Source organism: Moschus berezovskii, chromosome 7 (assembly GCF_049115385.1).
Source record: "Moschus berezovskii isolate FMDL1 chromosome 7, NW_MosBer_1.0, whole genome shotgun sequence".
In the NCBI taxonomy this organism is placed as follows: domain Eukaryota; kingdom Metazoa; phylum Chordata; class Mammalia; order Artiodactyla; family Moschidae; genus Moschus; species Moschus berezovskii.
This window is the reverse complement of record NC_142466.1, coordinates 42,939,070-42,958,911: the sequence shown is the minus strand read 5'-3', so window position 1 is coordinate 42,958,911 and position 19,842 is coordinate 42,939,070. Positions and strand designations below refer to the sequence as shown.

The 19,842-nt window shown below is 39.9% G+C and overlaps 1 protein-coding gene across 4 annotated transcripts in view; it reads right to left on the bottom strand.

Moving 5' to 3' along the window:
• PTPRD (protein tyrosine phosphatase receptor type D) overlaps window positions 1-19,842 on the bottom strand; it is a 581,445-nt gene that overhangs the window by 442,639 nt on the left and 118,964 nt on the right. For all 4 annotated transcript variants that reach the window (XM_055428235.2, XM_055428237.2, XM_088837900.1 and 1 more), the window contains exon 2: window positions 18,278-18,444. In XM_055428235.2, coding sequence (XP_055284210.1) covers window positions 18,278-18,341 — 64 coding nt within the window. In that variant the 5' untranslated portion in view covers window positions 18,342-18,444. The remainder of the gene's footprint in view (window positions 1-18,277; window positions 18,445-19,842) is intronic.

Here is a 19,842-nt window from a genome sequence, read left to right as displayed (position 1 = left end):
TCTTGATCCTATAGCCACAGTCACAGTTCAGACCACCTTGACTCTTATCCTACTTGGCTTTACAGCAACTCACCCTGAAGTTCATTCTCTACACAGCTGTTGGTGACCTACCAAAAATGCAATTTAGACCACATCACTTTCCAGTTTAAAACATTTCACTGCTTCCCTTATTAGCTGGTAATGCTAAACTGGGATTAAGAATCAATTGGGGAACTTAAAAAAAAAAGCCTATGCTTGGTCCTTATATTCATTTTTGATTAAATTATTTTGATTTAAAAGTTCAGTGTGGACCCTAGACAGCTATATTTTATCCCCAGTGATTATAAAGTATCATCAGGTTGAGAACCACTGATCTACCAGTCAAGCTCCAAGCTCTTCACCTTTGCTTTAACGCCCACTGGTATGTTTTGCTATCCACCATCTCTGTTCACATTCACTATAATTCCAACAACGGCCTACTACTGGCAACACCATATGCACGAGTCTACTGCTGCACACAGCCCGCTCAGTTCAGTTCAGTTGCTCAGTTGTGTCCGACTCTTTGCGACCCCATGAATCACAGCACACCAGGCCTCCCTGTCCATCACCAACTCCCGGAGTTCACTCAAACTCATGTCCATCGAGTCGGTGATGTTATCCAGCCATCTTATCCTCTGTCGTCCCCGTCTCCTCCCGCCCCCAATCCCTCCCCGCATCAGAGTCTTTTCCAGTGAGTCAACTCTTCGCATGAGATGGCCAAAGTATTGCAGTTTCAGCTTTAGCATCAGTCCTTCCAATGAACACCCAGGATTCATCTCCTTTAGAATGGACTGGTTGGATCTTCTTGCAGTCCAAGGGACTCTCAAGAGTCTTCTCCAGCACCACAGTTCAAAAGCATCAATTCTTCGGCGCTCAGCCTTCTTCACAGTCCAACTCTCACATCCACACATAACCACGGGAAAAACCATAGCCTTGACTAGACGGACCTTGGTTGGCAAAGTAATGTCTCTGCTTTTTAATATGCTATCTAGGTTGGTCATAACTTTCCTTCCAAGGAGTAAGCATCTTTTAATTTCATGGCTGCAATCAGCATCCGCAGTGATTTTGGAGCCCAAAAAAATAAACTCTGACACCATTTCCACTGTTTCCCCATCTATTTCCCATGAAGTGACGGGACCAGATGCCATGATCTTTGTTTTCTGAATGTTGAGCTTTAAGCCAACTTTTTTACTCGCCTCTTTCACTTTCATCAAGAGGCTTTTGAGTTCCTCTTCACTTTCTGCCATAAGGGTGGTGTCATCTGCACATCTGAGGTTATTGATATTTCTCCCGGCAATCTTGATTCTAGCTTGTGCTTTTTTCAGCCCAGCGTTCCTCATGATGTACTCTGCATATAAGTTAAATAAGCAGGGTGACAATATACAGCCTTGACATACTCCTTTTCCTATTTGGAACCAGTCTGTTGTTCCATGTCCAGTTTTAGCTGTTGCTTCCTGACCTGCACATAGGTTTCTCACAAGGCAGGTCAGGTGGTCTGGTATTCCCATCTCTTTCAGAATTTTCCACAGTTTATTGTGATGCACACAGTCAAAGGCTTTGACATAGTCAATAAAACAGAAATAGATGTTTTTCTGGAACTCTCTTGCTTTTTCCATGATCCAGGTGATATTGGCCATTTGATCTCCGGTTCCTCTGCCTTTTCTAAAACCAGCTTAAACATCCGGAAGTTCACGGTTCCTGTATTGCTGAAGCCTGGCTTGGAGAATTTTGAGCATGACTCTACTAGCGTGTGAGATGAGTGCAACTGTGAGGTAGTTTGAACATTCTTTGGCATTGCCTTTCTTTGGGACTGGAATGAAAACGGACCTTTTCCAGTCCTGTGGCCACTGCTGAGTTTTCCAAATTTGCTGGTATATAGAGTGCAGCACTTTCACAGCATCATCTTTCAGGATTTGAAATAGCTCCCTTTATGTTGCAATTATCCCTTTATGTCTCTCCCACTATTCTGAGAGCAGTGACTTAGCTCAGTCTTCCTGTTACTGATAAGTTACCTGGGATATAGTGGGCCTAAGTAAGAGTGGCCAAAGTCAGCAGAGAAGATGGATCTGAAAGAGTAGGTAAGATCTGGAATGCCAAAGCTGTTCGGTCAGAAAGGGAGAAGGGGAGAATACTAGCAAAGCTGGAAAAAAAGAAAGTACTATTTGAGCTAAACAGGTTGGTGACTGTGAGTAATGTGTGAAAGTTTCTCTCAGGTCACACAGAGGAGCCTAGTGGCCTGAATGGGCTTCCCTCATAGCTCAGCTGGTAAAGAATCCACCTGCAATGCAGGAGACCTGGTTCAATTCCTGGGTTGGTAAGATCCGCAAGAGAAAGAATAGGCTACCCTCTCCAGCATTCTTGGGCTTCCCTTGTGGCTCAGCTGGTAAATAATCCACCTGCAATGTGGGAGACCTGGGTTAGATCTCTGGGTTGGGAAGATCACCTGGAGAAGGGAAAGGCTACCCACTCTAGTATTCTGGTCTGGAGAATCCCATGGACTGTATATTCCATGGGGTCGCAGAGTTGGACACGACTGAGCAACTTTCACTTTCAGTGCCCTGAGTAAATACATTAAAGGAAAGTGAGCCAATTTATCCCCTGCCCAATAGTGGTGTCAGATCCATTTGTTAAACTGCAAACTCTCTAGAGGGAACAGATCCCAGAATACAAGCAATTGTTTTATTATAATTATCATAATAACCTTCCTGTTTCCATCTCTCATTCCAAATCCGTACAATTAAAATGCAAAAAGAATTATGCGATTTGCAATTGCTAAATGATCTTTTTTTATCCTTTTGCTGATGTAGTCTTGATTATTTCAGAAACAGTAGTTTTCCACGGTGGTTTCTGCCACTTAGTTCAAATGATTCATGCGGTGGGGACCTCATTCTTTCCCTTGAGACTTTACTCCATAGTTGAACAGACTTAACCATTACTCATCGTCCTTATTCAGCCAAGATTCCTGTCTCATCTAATTAGTACTCTTTCTTCATGCAACTCTAAACAATCTCCAATCCTTATAAGAATATAGTTAGGCCCTTCCTACATTTTCAGAAACGTGTGCCTTCTACTAGCTGCCAGAACAAACTGGCAATAGCTGGTAATTTAAATTTTCCCAAGTAAGTCAGGAATTCCAATTGCAATCAACTGCAAACTGCACTCTCTCCTGCCCTATGAAGGCCTTTCCATATGATGACAGTGTGGATCAAAGTGTTATTTCCGAGCATTGCTGCTGGATCAATGGTGCTTTCTTGTGAGGAGTTTTATTTTGCTTTTGATTTATAAGTGCTGAGACGGTACAGAGGACATCAATACTAGAAGCACCCATGAAGTGATCAAATTCACCATGATATTTCTGCTTTTGCTTGCCTTTATGAAACCAGTATCAGGCTTCAATACCCATGATTACAAACCTGTTTCTTTACAGACCGTGTTACAACATTCCCATCAAACGTAACACTTCCCAACACTTTTTATCCTACGATGTTCATAGCTCCAAATGTCAGGCTCACAGTGCAATGAAAACTATCCCACAGCTGATAAATTATTCATTTGTCAGGAGTTTACAATCTGAAGTGGCACTAAACAGCTGAGGACCTGAAGCACCCCCCAAAGACATAAAGCACAACAACATGCAAAGCTTATTCTGCATAAATTCTAAAGGTTAAGTGCTATTAAACACCTCTGTTTATCAAGAGACGTGCTCCTTGAACTCATTTATTCTAATTAATCTGCTCCCAATAAACATTACTAACAAAGTAGAGTGCTAAAAGAGACTAATCAAACACATCGCTTTCCCCTGACTAATCCCACCAGGTTAAAACAAGGTTTTCTGCAGATAAATATTCTCTAGTCCCCACTATTTTTAGAGGAGAACTTGTGTGCAAGGGCACAAGCAGAGGTCATGATCATGACCCTCAGTCCAAAGCTGGCTCATTGCATGGGCCTGCAAATAAAGTTTTACTGTAACACCACATCTCCCACATATTTATGAATTCTCTGTGGTTGTCTTCCTGTTGTAACACAGAGTTGAATAGTTGTCACAGAGACTGTTTGGCTCACAAAATAAAAAAGGAAAAATGTTTACTATGTAGTCCTTCACAAAAACCATTCATCGACCTCTGGTCAAAAGGCATGCAAAAATGTGGAAAGGTTTCAGAAGTTTACCACTAGATCGGGCTTTAACTGGTGTATATTAACACGTTCATCTCCTCAAGAGAGGACTGCCGTTAAAGACTTGTTATCTAGAATGGTGGGACGGAGCCGGAAGAGAAAAAAGAATAAATGACAGGTCCAAGCAAGCTCCTCAAGCTGGTAGCTGTTTCATTTTGTTGACAATAATCACTAGCATTCCAGTACCTATTGCTGTGTTTCAAGCCACCTCAAAACTTGCTTAAGGCAAAGATTTCTCTGCCCAGGATTCTGCCTTGCAGGCTTCAGTTGAGTGGTTCTCCCCAGCTCATTTGAGATCACTCTCATGGCACCAGGAGGAGGCTGGGCTCCAGCTGGAATACTGGAAGGCCACATTATGTGCAGGTCTTCTGGGCAGTTCTTTCCTTTCATGGGATCCCTCCAGCAAAACAGCTGGGCATCTTTCTACCATGACTCCTGGCACCACAGAGTGAACATGGAAGCTCCCAGACTTAAAAGGGTTAAGCCCAGGACAAGTACAGCATCTTTGCTGCAGCACTGTATTAGTCAAATCACCTCAAGGAAACAAGCCCAATTCAAGGGGAGGAGAATCTGACTCCAGCTTGAGAGGAGCTATAGAATAGTTTGTCCATGATTCCCAATCTCCCAGAACATGACTAAGAAGATGATCACACCATGCTTACAGTAGTTAAAGTCATGCTTAAAGTCAGAACTTACTGCTGACAATTTCAATTCAAATTGGCAGATGAGAGCAACAAGGAAGCCTAATGATAAATGAAAATCATTTTATAATAAAGCACTAGTTGCACGGATGCAAACATTTCCAAATTGATAGTATTTTTTTTTTTTATTCGAACAGGACAGAAGCCTTCTTAAAAGTCATTCAATGGTTCTCTAGTTGTTACACAGTGCATAAACTATGGATATGGTGTAATCTTTCCTCCGTGATTCTAAATCCTCACTCTCCTAAGAATGAAGTCCCAGCACTACTGCAGTGGAGATGGGCCTCTGAAATCTCCCTTGGTGGTGACACCCCTCTGTCCCCTTGTCCAGGTTTCTGGTCACTAAGCATTTCATTCTTGTGCCTGTTCTCTTTAATTGCTCTGCCTCTTCCACAGACAAAGCATCAGGAAAGCTGAATTCTAGGGCTTTCTCCATCACCTTCTCACCTTTTTGCTCCAGGCAAATCACCTGTTCTGACCCTTGGTTTCTTTTATCTGAGAAATGACTGATGCTGAAGCTGAAGCTCCAGGACTCTGGCCAACTGATGCAAAGAAGTGACTCATTGGAAAAGACCCTGATGCTAGGAAAAACTGAAGGCAGGAGGAGAAGGGGATGATAGAGGATGAGATGGTTGGATGGCATCACCGACTCACTGGACATTAGTTTGAGAAAGCTCCGGGAGTTGGACAGGGAAGCCTGGCATACTGCAGTACATGGGGTCACAAAGAGTCGGACACGACTGTGTGACAGAACTGAACAGAACTGCAGATGATAAAAGGTATCCTCCCTACTCCGACAGTATTCAGGAATGAGGTAAGATATAAAATGTTTTAAAATTATACAAGGGGATGGAATTTGCATAATCACTGCTATGAGATAAAATTGGATTTTATTACTAAAACAAAGTAAAATAAAAATAATATATTAACTAAATTAATATACTATAAAGAAACTTGTTTATGTAATAACAATGGCTAATATTTATTTAGTGCTTACTATGTGTAAGGTATAGTTCTAAGCACCTTACATTGGTTAATATTTAATCTTCACAGCAACCCTACAATTAACATGCAATACTCTAGACAACAAAGTGAGACATAAAGAAATTAGGCAATCAGTTCCTGGTTATACAGATATTAAACAAAAATCAGATTTAACTTTATCAGTTTGAATGGCTGATTTCAAGACCTCACAAAATGACTAACATATTTCTGACAAAATTTCCCCCTTCTGTTAGAAGGGCAGAATCTCCCTCTTCCAGTCTCTGCACCAGCATTTTGTACCAGAAAAGTGAAAAGTATTAGTGGTTCAGTCATGTCCAACTCATTGCAACCCCATTGAGTATAGCCTGCCAGGCTCCTCTGTCCATGGGATTCTCTAGGCAAGAATACTGGAGTGGGTTGCCATCTTCCCAACACAGGTGTTGAACGTGAATCTCCTGCATTGCAGGCGGATTCCTTACAGTCTTACTCACCAAGGAAGCCCATCCTGCACCAGCAGTTACAATTAGTGTTCTTAACCAAGGGTCTCTTTGCCCCTCAGAGAACATTTAGCAATATCTGAAGACTTCTGGTTGTCACAACTGGGGGCTAGAATGTTACTGGGAATAAGCCAGGGATGTTGCTACACATTCTACAATACTCAGGGCAAACCCCACCCAACACAAAGAATTGCCCAGTCCAAAACATCAACAGTGTTAAGCTTGACAAACTCCGGGCTACACTGATAGCACAAATAAAGCAAGGAGAGATTTAACTGAGTTCAGCATATAAGTTATAAAACAAATCTATGACATGGATGCTTTTTTTATTATGCTTTATTTGTTGTTGTTCAAGGTACTGCATCATTCCTTGAGCTGAAAATCATCTCAGCTAGGAGAAAATGCAAGATAATTGATTTCTACATACATCAGGCAGGTTGGTTTCTACAATGGGATAAAGATGAACCTTTACTGAATACCTGCCATGCATCAGGTATTCACAGCACTTCGCATAGAGAATTTCATTTGAATCTCACAGTAACTTGTAAGAGCTATGAGCATCCCCAAATGGTCAGAAGAATTGAGAAAAGTGTTCAAGGTAAGCAGAGGAACCAGAATTTAAGCCAAATCTGGTTGCTAACCCCACGTACTATTTTAGAGAAAACACATTTAAGTTATAGTTTAATAATCCTTAATGTATTTATTATCCTATAACTCCCCTGGGCTTAAAACAAAGTCCAATATGTTAAATAACATAAGCAATAGATTTCCTCCAAATAAAAGAAGTTTACCAGGAAAAAGTTAATTAAAATTATTTCATCTATATAGAGGACATACTTTCCATACAGGAATCACACTGCTATGTGGTGCAGTTGCTATGACATGTCCAACTCTTGTGAGCCCATGGGCTGTAGCCCACCAGACTTCTCTGTCCATAGATTTTCCAGGCAACTGGAGTGGGTTGCCATTTGCTTCTCCAGGGGATCGTCCCAACCGAGGGATTGAACTCAGGTCTCCTTCACTGTAGGCAGATTCTTTACCAAATGAACACCAGGGTTCTTAACTAAATGGAACCATATAGATGAAAGACCTATAGTACCTCCCTTCTTCCCTGCAAAGGTATGCTGGCCATCACTTTCCAATAAAAAAAAGCTCTGTTTTCATATGTACCTCCTTAGTCCTCTCCAGCTATGAATATTGATGGAGTGTAGACTTCACTATTTCCAATGCAGAAATATCATCTGCTTCAAAAGACAAACAAATTATGCCAGAGCTAAAAGCAGATTAGTTTTGCTCATGTTAACCAAAGGTTTCAGTGTCCAAAGTCTACATGGGTGGTACAAAGGAAATTTCAGTCGAGGAGCTTTGAAAATGAATTTAGAACCTAATCAGAAATGGCACTGACCCTTCAATGAACTATTTGAGAAAAAAACATTTCCTTTGTCCCAGTAGAGGACAGTGTGCCCAACTCAGGTTTCACAGACATCCCAAGAACACACGCATTTCCCACATGCTGGAGCAACCCAACACCTTTTCAGGCCCGCAGGGCCACACGGTCCAACCCCACCCCGCTCTCTCGCCTCCCACCCACTGTGCCTCAGACCCTTGGGCCTTATTTTGTCCTTGGAACATAGGAGGCTTCTTTCCTTCAGACTTTTGTCAATCGCTGCCTGGATGCCCTGAGCTCTGCTTTTTCACAGCTGGTGGCTCCCCATAACTCAGCTTAAGTGTTGTTTCTCACTAAGCAACACCTTCCTTGATAGAAAATGAAGAAATGCCCCGTCGGCTCCTCTCATACTTCCTGACAGCACATCACCCTGTTTCATTATCTCTGCTGCATTTAAAACCATCAAAGTCACACTGTGTTCATAACCTTGTGCTGCATGCTTCTCTCCTCCCTGCCCAGATAGAATGTAAATTCTGTGATAACAAGAACCAGGATATGGCTTGTTTGGGGCACACAGTAGGCATTTACTAAATTAAACATTAATTTTAAACATTGTGATTTAAATTTACTTTTAAAGGATACACATAGACATTAAAGAGGTACTCTTTGTAACAACCTAACATCACAACAGCTGAAAGCAATGAATGCCTTCCCTTAGTCTTTTAATAGATAACACTTTTATTAATGGTGGTTGCAGTAACATTTTTGAAAATCAAGTTGTAAACTTTTGTTACCAATTAAAATGAGGTTCACAAAAATCTTAACTTAACCAGATATAAAACAATTTAAAAATCTTTAAAGGTGTACTGAGAAAAAAACAGGCTCTTTTTAAAACATATTTGTCATTACCAAAAATATCTGTCTTTAGGTAAAAATAAAAAGTCCCATGATGTAGAAATAATACAGATAGTTCTAATGATCTGGTCAATGGTCAAAATGCAGAACTTAAGGTCTGCAATTTTTTTGTGGTAAACAAACAACCACAATTTATTTTTCTCTCACTCCTTTATGAAGTGAAGTGAAATGAAAGTCGCTCAGTCATGTTCGACTCTTTGCGACCCCACGGACTATACAGTCCGTGGAATTCTCCAGGTCAGAATACTGGAGTGGGTAGCTGCTCCCTTTTTCCAGGGGATCTTCCCAACCCAGGTATTGAACCCAGGTCTCCTGCAGTGCAGATGGATTCTTTACCAGCTGAGCCACAGGGAAGCAATCCAGCAAAAGCAACAAACAAAGGAAAAGCTAAGAGAGAAACTACTGGAATGTATTTGCTGCTGCTGCTGCTGAGTCACTTCAGTCGTGTCCGACTCTGTGTGACCCCACAGACGGAAGCCCACCAGGCCCCCCCGTCCCTGGGATTCTCCAGGCAAGAACACTGGAGTGGGCTGCCATTTCCCTCTCCAATGTGTGAAAGTGAAAAGTGAAAGTGAAGTCGCTCAGTCATATCCGACCCTTAGCGACCCCACGGACTGCAGCCCACCAGGCTCCTCCATCCATGGAATTTTCTAGGTGAGAGTCCTGCAGTGGCTTGCCACTGCAGCTCCTTTTACTTCCCGCACTTACAGCCCAAAAGTAACGCATTATGCGCTATTTTTTAACTATTAAAATATAAGTACTGGGTATATTTTAATGTCACATTTAAATAATTGTAGAATAAAAGAACTTTGAGAACACTATGTTGTGACTATACAAAATCCATCACATATTGTGAAGTGAATTTAAAAACTTCGTTAGAGAACAAAAACTAAATTGAAATACCTTTTCAAGTAAGGTTTTAAAGTTCATTCACAGTTTTAAACGGATTCTGGATTCCAAGGTACTATTTTTTTTTTTTTTTACAAATACGCTTATATAAAGGTAAGTCTAAATAAAATTGTCTGAACAACCAAAAAGAGAAATTTTAAGTATGAGCAATGACGTATTTCAGGGAAAAGGGACATGCTAAAAATAAAGAATTACATGTCCCTCATTAGCTTTTTCTTTCACTCAGATTTATGATAATCTGTTGTTGGTTCAAGTTTTAGGAGAATGTATCTCAATAAAATCAACTTTTTTTTTTTTTCTCCAGTTTCAAGGCCATCTGGTCTTCCTAACTGCCATCACTCTTCTCTCCTGCTTCCCATCTTTTCTTTAACTTTCAACAAGACTCTTAAAAGATCTCAAGGACATTTTTGCTGCCCTGGCTCCAAAAGACTTTTCCACCCCTGCTACCACCACACTGCTGTTTTTTTCACATCGCTTTCTGTACTCTTCCAGCTGTCCTTGGAATAAAAACCAAGATACTGAACAAGTTCTAAAGCCTTGCATTAGATAGCCCTGCTGATTTGTATATTCTTATTTAATTACTTCCTCCTTCTCATCACCTGGGATCCAGTTATGTCCATTCTTTCAAGTCCCCAGAATACAGTAGGTTGTATAAAAGTTTCCTGAACTTTAACAGCTCTTTCAGGTGTAGTTTAGTTAATTTCTATCATCCGTCAAGTTTTAAGTCAAAAATCATTCCCTCAGGGCGAGGCATTTGATCTTCTTTAATAGAACTACACCTTTAAAAAAAATAAATTTATGTGAAAACTAGTAAAACCTGTAGTTAATAGTATTGTGCTAATATTGACTTTCTGATTTTGATAACGTACTGCCATTATGTAACACATCACTATTGGGGAAATATGTGTGAAATCTACATGGAAAATACTGTACAATTTTAATTTCTTTCAAGTCTAAAATTATTTCACAATAAGCAAAAAAATAACTGCTTCAGAAACCTTTTTGTTACTCTTCTGAATAGCTGAGACACTAACCTCCTTATTTTCTTCCCTCATAACATTTATCACGAACATGTAAAAATTTTGAGATTAATCATCCCTCTATGGGGTAAGGATCCTATTTTTTTACCTTATTATTGTTTAGCCAGTAGTTACCTCAATATTTGACACAGGAAATATGTCCAATAAATAATTATTAAAGAGAGTATTAAATATATGAATGTACCAATCAGTCAATGCCCTTTGGTGGCAAAACTGTATATATAATGATACATATTTACAGTTTCAAAAGACACTGCTCAAATTATGATGTTAATGGGATCATCAGTGTTCTAAGTATTTAGATCTAAATGTTTAGATCTACATACATATGCTTCTAATTTGGAAATGATGCAAATCGATGAGAAAAAAGCACAATAGCAACTAACATTTACTGAATATTTAATCCTATTCTCCAAAATACTTTATAAGCAATTCTCTATTTAATCCTTATGATATCCATATCGAATGTATGCCACTTTTCATCTTCATTTTACAAATGGCCTACAGACTTGTAAATTGGACATGGTCAGAACACCTATACAGCAGAGGCAAGATTTGAACACAGGGCTTCCCTTGGGGCTCAGCTTATAAAGAATCTGCCTGCAATGCAGGAGACCTGGGTTGAAGATCCCCTGAATTGGGAAGATCCCCTGGAGAAGGGAAAGGCTACCTACTCCAATATTCTGGCCTGGAGAATTCCATGGACTGTACAGTCGACGGGGTCTCAAAGAGTTGGACAGGACTGAGCAACTAAGCACACTCGGCTTTCAAGCCTATATTCTTAAGTGCTAATTCCTGCCTGGAGATAAAGCCTGGGAGCACTGCTTGAGAGAGTTTTGAAAAGTGAACTATGAAATCTAAAGGAAGATTACAAGTTGATGTGGAACCACACTTCTTTAAATCTTGGTATCCCCAGCATTATACACAAGCTTTCCATGGAGTACCATGCTCCCTCACTGGCGTTCTCTCAAACACACACTGCATCACGAATGAATAAATAAACCTAAAGCAAGCTAAGGAAAAGAGAAAAAGCAAAATTATAGGTAAGAGAATCAATTTCCACCCAAGCACCAGTAATTCTGATTCTTTATTTCAAGATGGACACTGGTTGGGAATTCTCTGAATTTACTGAAGCAGGACCACAAAGGCAGTGGAGGCTCCCAAACAGATCAAACTTATTTGAAATGAATCAGGTAAATAGTAACTACATGAGGAAAATTAAAGAAACTAAGAATTTCCTGGGAAAGAAATTAAGGAATCATAGAACGGTACAGTCAAATATCACCAGGCTAGGAGCAGTAACAAGAAGCAATTCACAAATATTTCAGATATCGTTCCATCTGTCAAGCTTAAGGGCCTCATCACAAGCAGAGATAACAAATATGTTGCATCTTGGACTAAAAATAAAGCAAGTCCCTCTATACACAATAAAATGCTTTGAAGTATACACATTTGTTGATTGTGTGACATATTCTTAACCTTACTAGATAGGTACAGCTCTGCTGGGAGCAATTAATTGAGAAAGCTACAGAAAACTCTGCAAAGGATAAGTGAAATAGTTGGAATACTTTTCTTGCTGCAGACAGCTGGATGGTGCTAATTTAGCTACTTTACTGTGAGGGGAGGATGGAGGAGGGAGCAGTAAGGTTTTTTGTATTTTGCCACACCTCTGCAAATTCAGAGAAAAGGAAAACAAGGAAGGCATTGATAAGCATAGAAAATGAACTGGTTTTTTTCCTGCTTTCCTCAATGAGCATGTCTATTCTAACTGGCCCAAGGAACCAGTACACTTTTTATTCAGGTGACATACACCAAAGAGAATCTAACCAGAAAGCTGTGCTAAGCAGCAGTTTACCTTTCGGTTTTCAAATAGCTTTACTGGAATATGATTCACAGACATACAGATCACCCATTCAAAACGTCCTACTTCAATGGTATTTTCTATGTGTATATCCAATTAGTACTACACCGAAATCTAATTTTAGAACATTTTCATCATCCCTAGCAATTAATACATTTTAATAGATGATTAAATGGTTTGTGATCTAAATACATAAATACATGCAAGCATATATGCATATATCATACATACCTAAACACTCATAATACAAAATAAAATCTAAAGGACATTTCTCATGAGCTATGAATGCTCTCAGTGAAATGGCCCTGTCTAATGGAAGGAACACATTTTGATGACAGAAAAAAGACAGTCTTTCCATTCCTAACTTCATTTTGGTGATCTAACTTCTTGAGTTAGGCTTCTTTGCAGAAGTAATTTCTGCAAAATACAAAAGGAATCATTTGCCCTGCCCTTCAAACTAATCATTTTCCTATTTTTTAGTTTTTTTTTTTTTCCTGAAGAATAATTTCTGGCCATATCAAAAGTCACTTACCCTCTTTATTACTATGCTTACTTCCATCTCTAACTTTCCGGACCAGAGGCCCATATATTCTTGTATTTGGTTACAGTAAATATCTCCAGCTCCTCCTTCTGAGCAGCTCAAGAAAATTCATTACAGGAAGCAACAAAACAGGAGATGGAAACACTTTCCATTATCCATTAGACCCAAGCCAAATTAATTATAACTTGGTAATATCTTAAGTGGTCATGTATGGATGTGAGAGTTGGACTGTGAAGAAAGCCGATCGCCAAATAATTGATGCTTTTGAACTGTGGTGTTGGAGAAGACTCTTGAGAGTCCCTTGGACTGCAAGGAGATCCAACCAGTCCATTCTAAGGGAGATCAATCCTGGGTGTTCATTGGAAGGACTGATGCTAAAGCTGAAACTCCAATACTTTGGCCACCTCATGCGAAGAGCTGACTCACTGGAAAAAAATGATGCTGGGAGGGATTGGGGGCAGGAGGAGAAGGGAATGACAGAGAATGAGATGGCTGGATGGCATCACCTACTCGATGGACATGAGTTTGAGTGAACTCCAGGAGTTGGTGATGGACAAGGAGGCCTGGCGTGCTGTGATTCATGGGGTTGCAAAAAGTCAGACACGACTGAGTGACTGAACTGAACTGAAGCTTGAAAAAGCAGATATGCTTCAATTTTTTTCCTCTTTATCTTCAGATTAACTCCTGGAACAGAGTTTATAAGAGTCGCCTATGTACAGGATTTTTTTTTTTTTTTTTTTTACAGAGAGGCAAGCTGGGGACTTTAAAACACTGCAGGAATATCTGGTTTATTTAGTTTATCAATCATCCAAATTTTGATAATCTGTAGATCAAATTTAAACAATTTTAGCACAGTACCTAAATACAAGTGCTCAATAAAAACTATTAGCTGAATGTTTTTGAATAATGACAGATAACAATTATTAAATATCTACTGTGTGTTATCTGCTGATCTGTGTTTTACATTAATTAATTTCATCCTCAATAAACCCAAGAGAAGGCACTATACTATGCCATCACCATCATCACTCATTATCCAAATTTTTAAGACAGGAAACTGAGGCAAAGAGTACGAGGCATCATGCTCCAGGTTACAAAAGGACAGCCAGAATTTAAAACCAGACTCTGGTTTCAGAGCTTACTTTACTGAGTACCATCCTATGCTGCCCATCAGAAAACAAGCAAGGAAAAAAACGGTCATCTTACAATACCGAAGTCAGTCTATTATTCTCTAATGCCAAAGAAATAATGCAGTTACACTGGACAGAGAGATATACTACCAGAGGGGGGATAAAAGAAACCTAGTTGCTTTCATATAGGACAGAAGTACTGCAAGTTGATGGGGACTACAGGGAGGTTCATTAACATCGAGACGGAAAATGAGGGTGTGTTCACCATCTGAGACAGCAAAGTGGCAAAAAGCAGCAGGAAAAAGATGAACTAAACCATTTTAGGAGTTCATCTGTCAACAGTTGTGTTTCTAATAAAGATCCAGTAACACTCAGGTCCAATGACAGTGGCCAAAATGCATAAACTCAGGTCTAGAATGTAAATGATTTCATTGTAGTGAAACCAGTTTTATAAAAGAAGATTTAACAGCAGATTCTTGATCTGCATTTAGTTTAAAAAACAAACAAAATGACTGGTAAATATCAAACTAATACTAAATAAAATTATCAGAAACTATTATGAAAACTGAGCCAACAGAAAGATATTTACCCCAGGATTATATTAATATAATATATTCTAAATTCATCTAGAATTTGCATGCATTTTAACACCAAATTGATCTCAGTCAAACTACAACAGAAAACTGGTCAGCCTGGCATGTGGAAGAGCTACTCCTAATACTGAGAGAGAAGTCCCACTTGACTCTTCCCTGAGACCGCAGCTCTACCATGTGTATGTGCGTTCAAGAAACAATAAGCGACAACATTGCAACATTTCAAGTGTTTCACACATAGGGCAAAAAGAAACAGGGTCCATGCACACATCCAGTCTTTAAAAATAACAGTGGAGATTGATCAGGCACTTTAAATAGGCACTGCAAAACCTATACATTTCTGCTAAAGGGATATTATCACAATTTTTCAACCTGGGTTTGAACCAAGGCTCGTGAGAGCTCTTCTACTAAACGCAACATCACACCAGCACTCTGCTATGATGTTCCACACAATAGATTATAATCCTAACTTCATGGCTCTTTGGAATTAATCATCTCTAAAGGGAGGGGGTTGAACACATAGAGTTAACAGAGTTCACCAGAGTGGCTCCTTTCCACTCCCAACCTATCATTTCATCCCTTCTTCAAAAGAGAGTAATATTAAAAAAATTATCCCATAGTAACTGAATGGCTTTGACAAGCTACTATTAAATTTTGAAATATAACTCCCAATCCTTTGTACAAATATAAAATACAGTTAGGGAAGAGGAAAAAAATATACCTAGATATTCTAAAGAAATCATAGAGAAACAAATCAGTGACCCAGGAAATACAAGCCTGAGAAATATCATCTTTATATGATGGTGAATAATCAAATTTTTCTTCATTGTAACTTCTATCTTTATTTTTTTCGGTGTTCTAAGTGATGCTTATGGCACGATTTAACGGCTTAGAGTCTAAACCCTATTTATCCATTGTTCTTTTAACATTCTTAGTGGTTAAATTATATCTCAGGCTCTATATGTGTTTACATGCACCATGAATATCCTCCAGTAGATTACTAGGGGATGTTCTTTCTTCTTTTACAATGTAACTCAAAAAAAAAAAAAAACATAGCTGATTCTTCATTTCCCCAGGAACACTCAGGTTACATATGCTGTTCAACAATGGCAAAAGAATGTATTAAAGGTCCATCTAGTCAAGGCAATGGTTTTTCCCGTGGTCATGTATGGATGTGAGAGTTGGACTGTGAAGAAAGCTGATCGCCGAAGAATCGATGCTTTTGAACTGTGGTGCTGGAGAAGACTCTTGAGAGTCCCTTATACTGCAAGGAGATCCAACCAGTCCATTCTAAAGGAGATCAATCCTGGGTGTTCATTGGAAGGACTGATGCTAAAGCTGAAACTGCAATACTTTGGCCACCTCATGCGACGAGTTGACTCACTGGAAAAGACTCTGATGCTGGGAAAGGTTGGGGGCGGGAGGAGAAGGGGACGACGGAGGATGAGATGGCTGGATGGCATCACCAACTCTGTGGACATGATTTTGAGTGAGCTCCTGGAGTTGGTGATGGACAGGGAGGCCTGGCGTGCGGTGATTCATGGGGTCGCGGAGAGTAGGACACGACTGAGCGACTGAACTGAACTGATCCTAAAGTAAGGTTGAGGAGACACAGAACACTAAACGAAATTAATTTGGCCAAGAAGAAGGCTGCCCCTCCTTGTAGCGCAAAGGGAAGAGTGAGACAGAAAGGATTATTTTCCAGATTACATCTTGAGGTTGAAAACTGTTATCACATGAATACATACCACGGTAAATATCCTAATTTAACAAATAATCACTTCCGCAGGCCTTTTTAATCCTTGTTTAAGACTCTACTGGATAAGAAATGTGAGGAAAGAGTGGAAGAGAAAGAGAAGAGGTAGAACAAGAGGAGGCACAGCAGGTTGTCTCTAAAAGATAATTTTAGATTTTAAAAGTACTTGTTCTTCAATGTTTGATATCTGTCTGTCACTTTTCACCAGAGAATTAAGCAAAAGCAAAGCTTTTCAGTAAAAGAATATGCTTACTTATCTGAAACGATAACCTCACGGATACATGATAATTAGGTGTAATAACTTTAAGAAAATCTCTGAGATATGATATTAAAGTGAATTCCCATGGTCTTAATATGCTTTTGCCAAAAATTAACAACTGTAGAACAACTTATTTTTTCACTCTAGCCACAACAGAGAAATAAAGCCATATGCTTTATTTCTTTAATACACTAAATTTAGATTTCAATGTTAAAATAGGTTTTGACATAAACGGCTTTAAAATAACACAAGCGTCTTTCATTTGGGTCTTTTCCCAGTTAATTATTTGCTGGCATTGTACTAGAAATTCCTTGGCTTCACCTTAAACCAGCACTCCCAAGTGCTAATTAGGAGACTATATACATTATTAACCAGAGAATGTTGTGCGTAAAACATGTATGTGCCATATGTATCCTATTATTAACAATATTCCTTTCTCTTCTTGAAAGCTCTCTTTAAAAACGAGAGCCCCTATTTAAACAAAGAAATAGGCTGCTATTGAGATTCTTCTTGAAATGCAATTAATAGTTAAGGGCCAACAGGACAGAGGATCGTTGTCTTTGAAACATCTTTAACATGAATCAAGTTTAATCTAAAATAGTCGGCGTAAGTAAAAGTTAACAACCACAGATGTCACATACTTTGATAGTACCAAGGGGCCTCCAAAGAGAATGGTCAACTCTTATAAGAGCTAAACCGTAACCAAGAACCAGACACGTCGGTGAATGCAAGCCAGACATGCCTTTTTCCAGTACTGTCTCTTCTCCAAAAGCCAGAGGACAGATGGAGAAAGACACATAAGTAAACAAGGTAGGCCTAATGACTTCTGAATTACAAAGGAGATATGATCTTCTCCTTAACTGGCAAGTTAATTGACCACAATCTCGGCTTCACAAATTGAGTCCCGTCATCCAAACTTTGGGGTCTGTATGCCACAGAATTCTCCTCACACTTTTACACTCTTTATCCAGCCACAGAGTTGTCAGTTCTGCTTGATTTGTTTGAATACTGTACTCCACGACAGCTGTCGGAAACGGTACATTAGAACAGCTGCTATGACAGCTACAAGGGCTTGGAAGTTTAATTGGGCTCAATGTGACACTGTGCATTTTTCTAAACATAGAAATAGCCACAAAACTAAAGAAATTTCTAATGGGTCTGAGCAATGTTTACTTATTGGCACCAACAACTGGTTAATCCCAGTTTGTGTTGTATCATTGGTCTCATAGTGTCTTTTGCCACTGGGCTGGTAAGCGTATCAAAAAAAAAAAAAAGCCAAAACAGTAGGAGCAGTTAGATGCACAAGAAAAAGGGCATTAAGCAAGAGAGGAAATGGTAAGGAAGTCACATCAATAATCTCTCTGAAAGGCTGGCTGGTAGCCAAGGAGGATCCCACAGTGTCTCAGGATTTACTTCCAAAGGAAACATATTCAGCAGCCCTGAGCGTGGTGCCAACTGCAAACAAAACCACTCATTATGGTCCCAGCCCCCAGGGAAGGGGAGGATGGCTTACTCTCAGCATCCGCGTGGAGGAAGAAGGCAAGGAGCAGCAGCAATGGCCTGGCTATGTGCACCATCCTGCAGCTTGGCACCAGCACACACTGGCAGCTTGGAATCACTGCCTCAGAAGCCGCAGCAAGTCAGGCTGATCTGAAATTTCAGCTGGAACACTTTCAGAGCCTGTGAGGGGAGTGGGAGAGAGAAGAAAGGGAAGAAAGACAAAGATACTTAGACTCCTCACTCTTTTCACCTTGTCCCATCACAACCACCATGAGAGATGCACACCACTGTATATAGCCCATAAACTGTAACCGTGATGCCTTTGTATTAGGAAGCAAACAACCTGGTTTGTGAAATGAGGCAACCCAAGCTTATCTTATTCCCATGTTCAGATCATCTTGAAGCCAACCATTTTGAATTTTACTCTCTGCTCAGGCCACCTTTTGGGCAATGCTTTATGAGAAGAAACTGTCACTTCTTAGGAAATATTACATGAATACATCGGTGGAAGAAAGCACACCAATGCTATGTGTAAGATTTAAGAGATGCTCCATCGTGCAGGATAAAAGTCTATTATTGGCAGAATAATGGAAGTTGCTTTCTTGGCACCAGGTGAAAGGACAATGTTAATTCAACTTCTCCAGCTAAATAGTAGAGGCTAGACTGTTTTACACCAGCACATTTGGCTTGTTCCCTAAAGACACATCACATTTAGGTCTAGTTTGGCTTCAATAAGTCAAAACAATAGCTAGCATAAGCCACTTTGATTTAACAGGATGTTTATATGCCTCCTGGGCAAGGGCTTAGTTTTCTCAATCTTCTATGTAAAATCAATAAGCCACAGACTGCTTTTACTGAGCCTACTGCGTGCAAAACATCAGAACAGCTACTCATTTGTGCATCTCAAGATACACAAATGAGTCAGATTCCACCCTCTGTGATTTTCCAGTTTAGGAGGGAAAATAAGCCAGGTACATTGGATGATGAGTACAAGTTAATAAGTGATTAGTGCCAGGGAGGAAAGCCAAACAATGCCATGGAATACAGGGAGCAGGAATGACATCATGGAAAAAAGCAGTGTCTCCAACTAGACCCTGAAGTACTGGCAGGATTTTACCAAAAGAAAGGCAAGGCATTCCAGGAATTCTAAGCAAAAAGCAGGGCAGGGAAAAAGGAACTGAGGCAAAGGTGAGCTGAGTCACCTGACTGGCCTGGATCAGGACTTCCCAAATATCTATATGCATCAGAACCACCTGGCATGCTTACACCAAGGCACCCTCCCACCAGAGTTTGTGATGTAGCAGGTCTGTGGTGGGGGGTCCAAGAACCTGCATTTCTAACAAGTTTTTGAAAGTTGCTGAAGCAGCTGATCCCAGGTCCACACTGACACTACAGGATAGGTGTGATGGATCCATTAGGAAACCAAAAGAGGATGAGGCAAAACACAATGGCTCAGGCTTAAAAAATAACAGATCATGGAGAGCCCTGGATACCAACCTAAGTCAGTCAACCAGCCTTTTTGCTGCAAACCACAAAGGGGATTATTTCATGTTTTGGAGAAGAACAATATAGAATGAA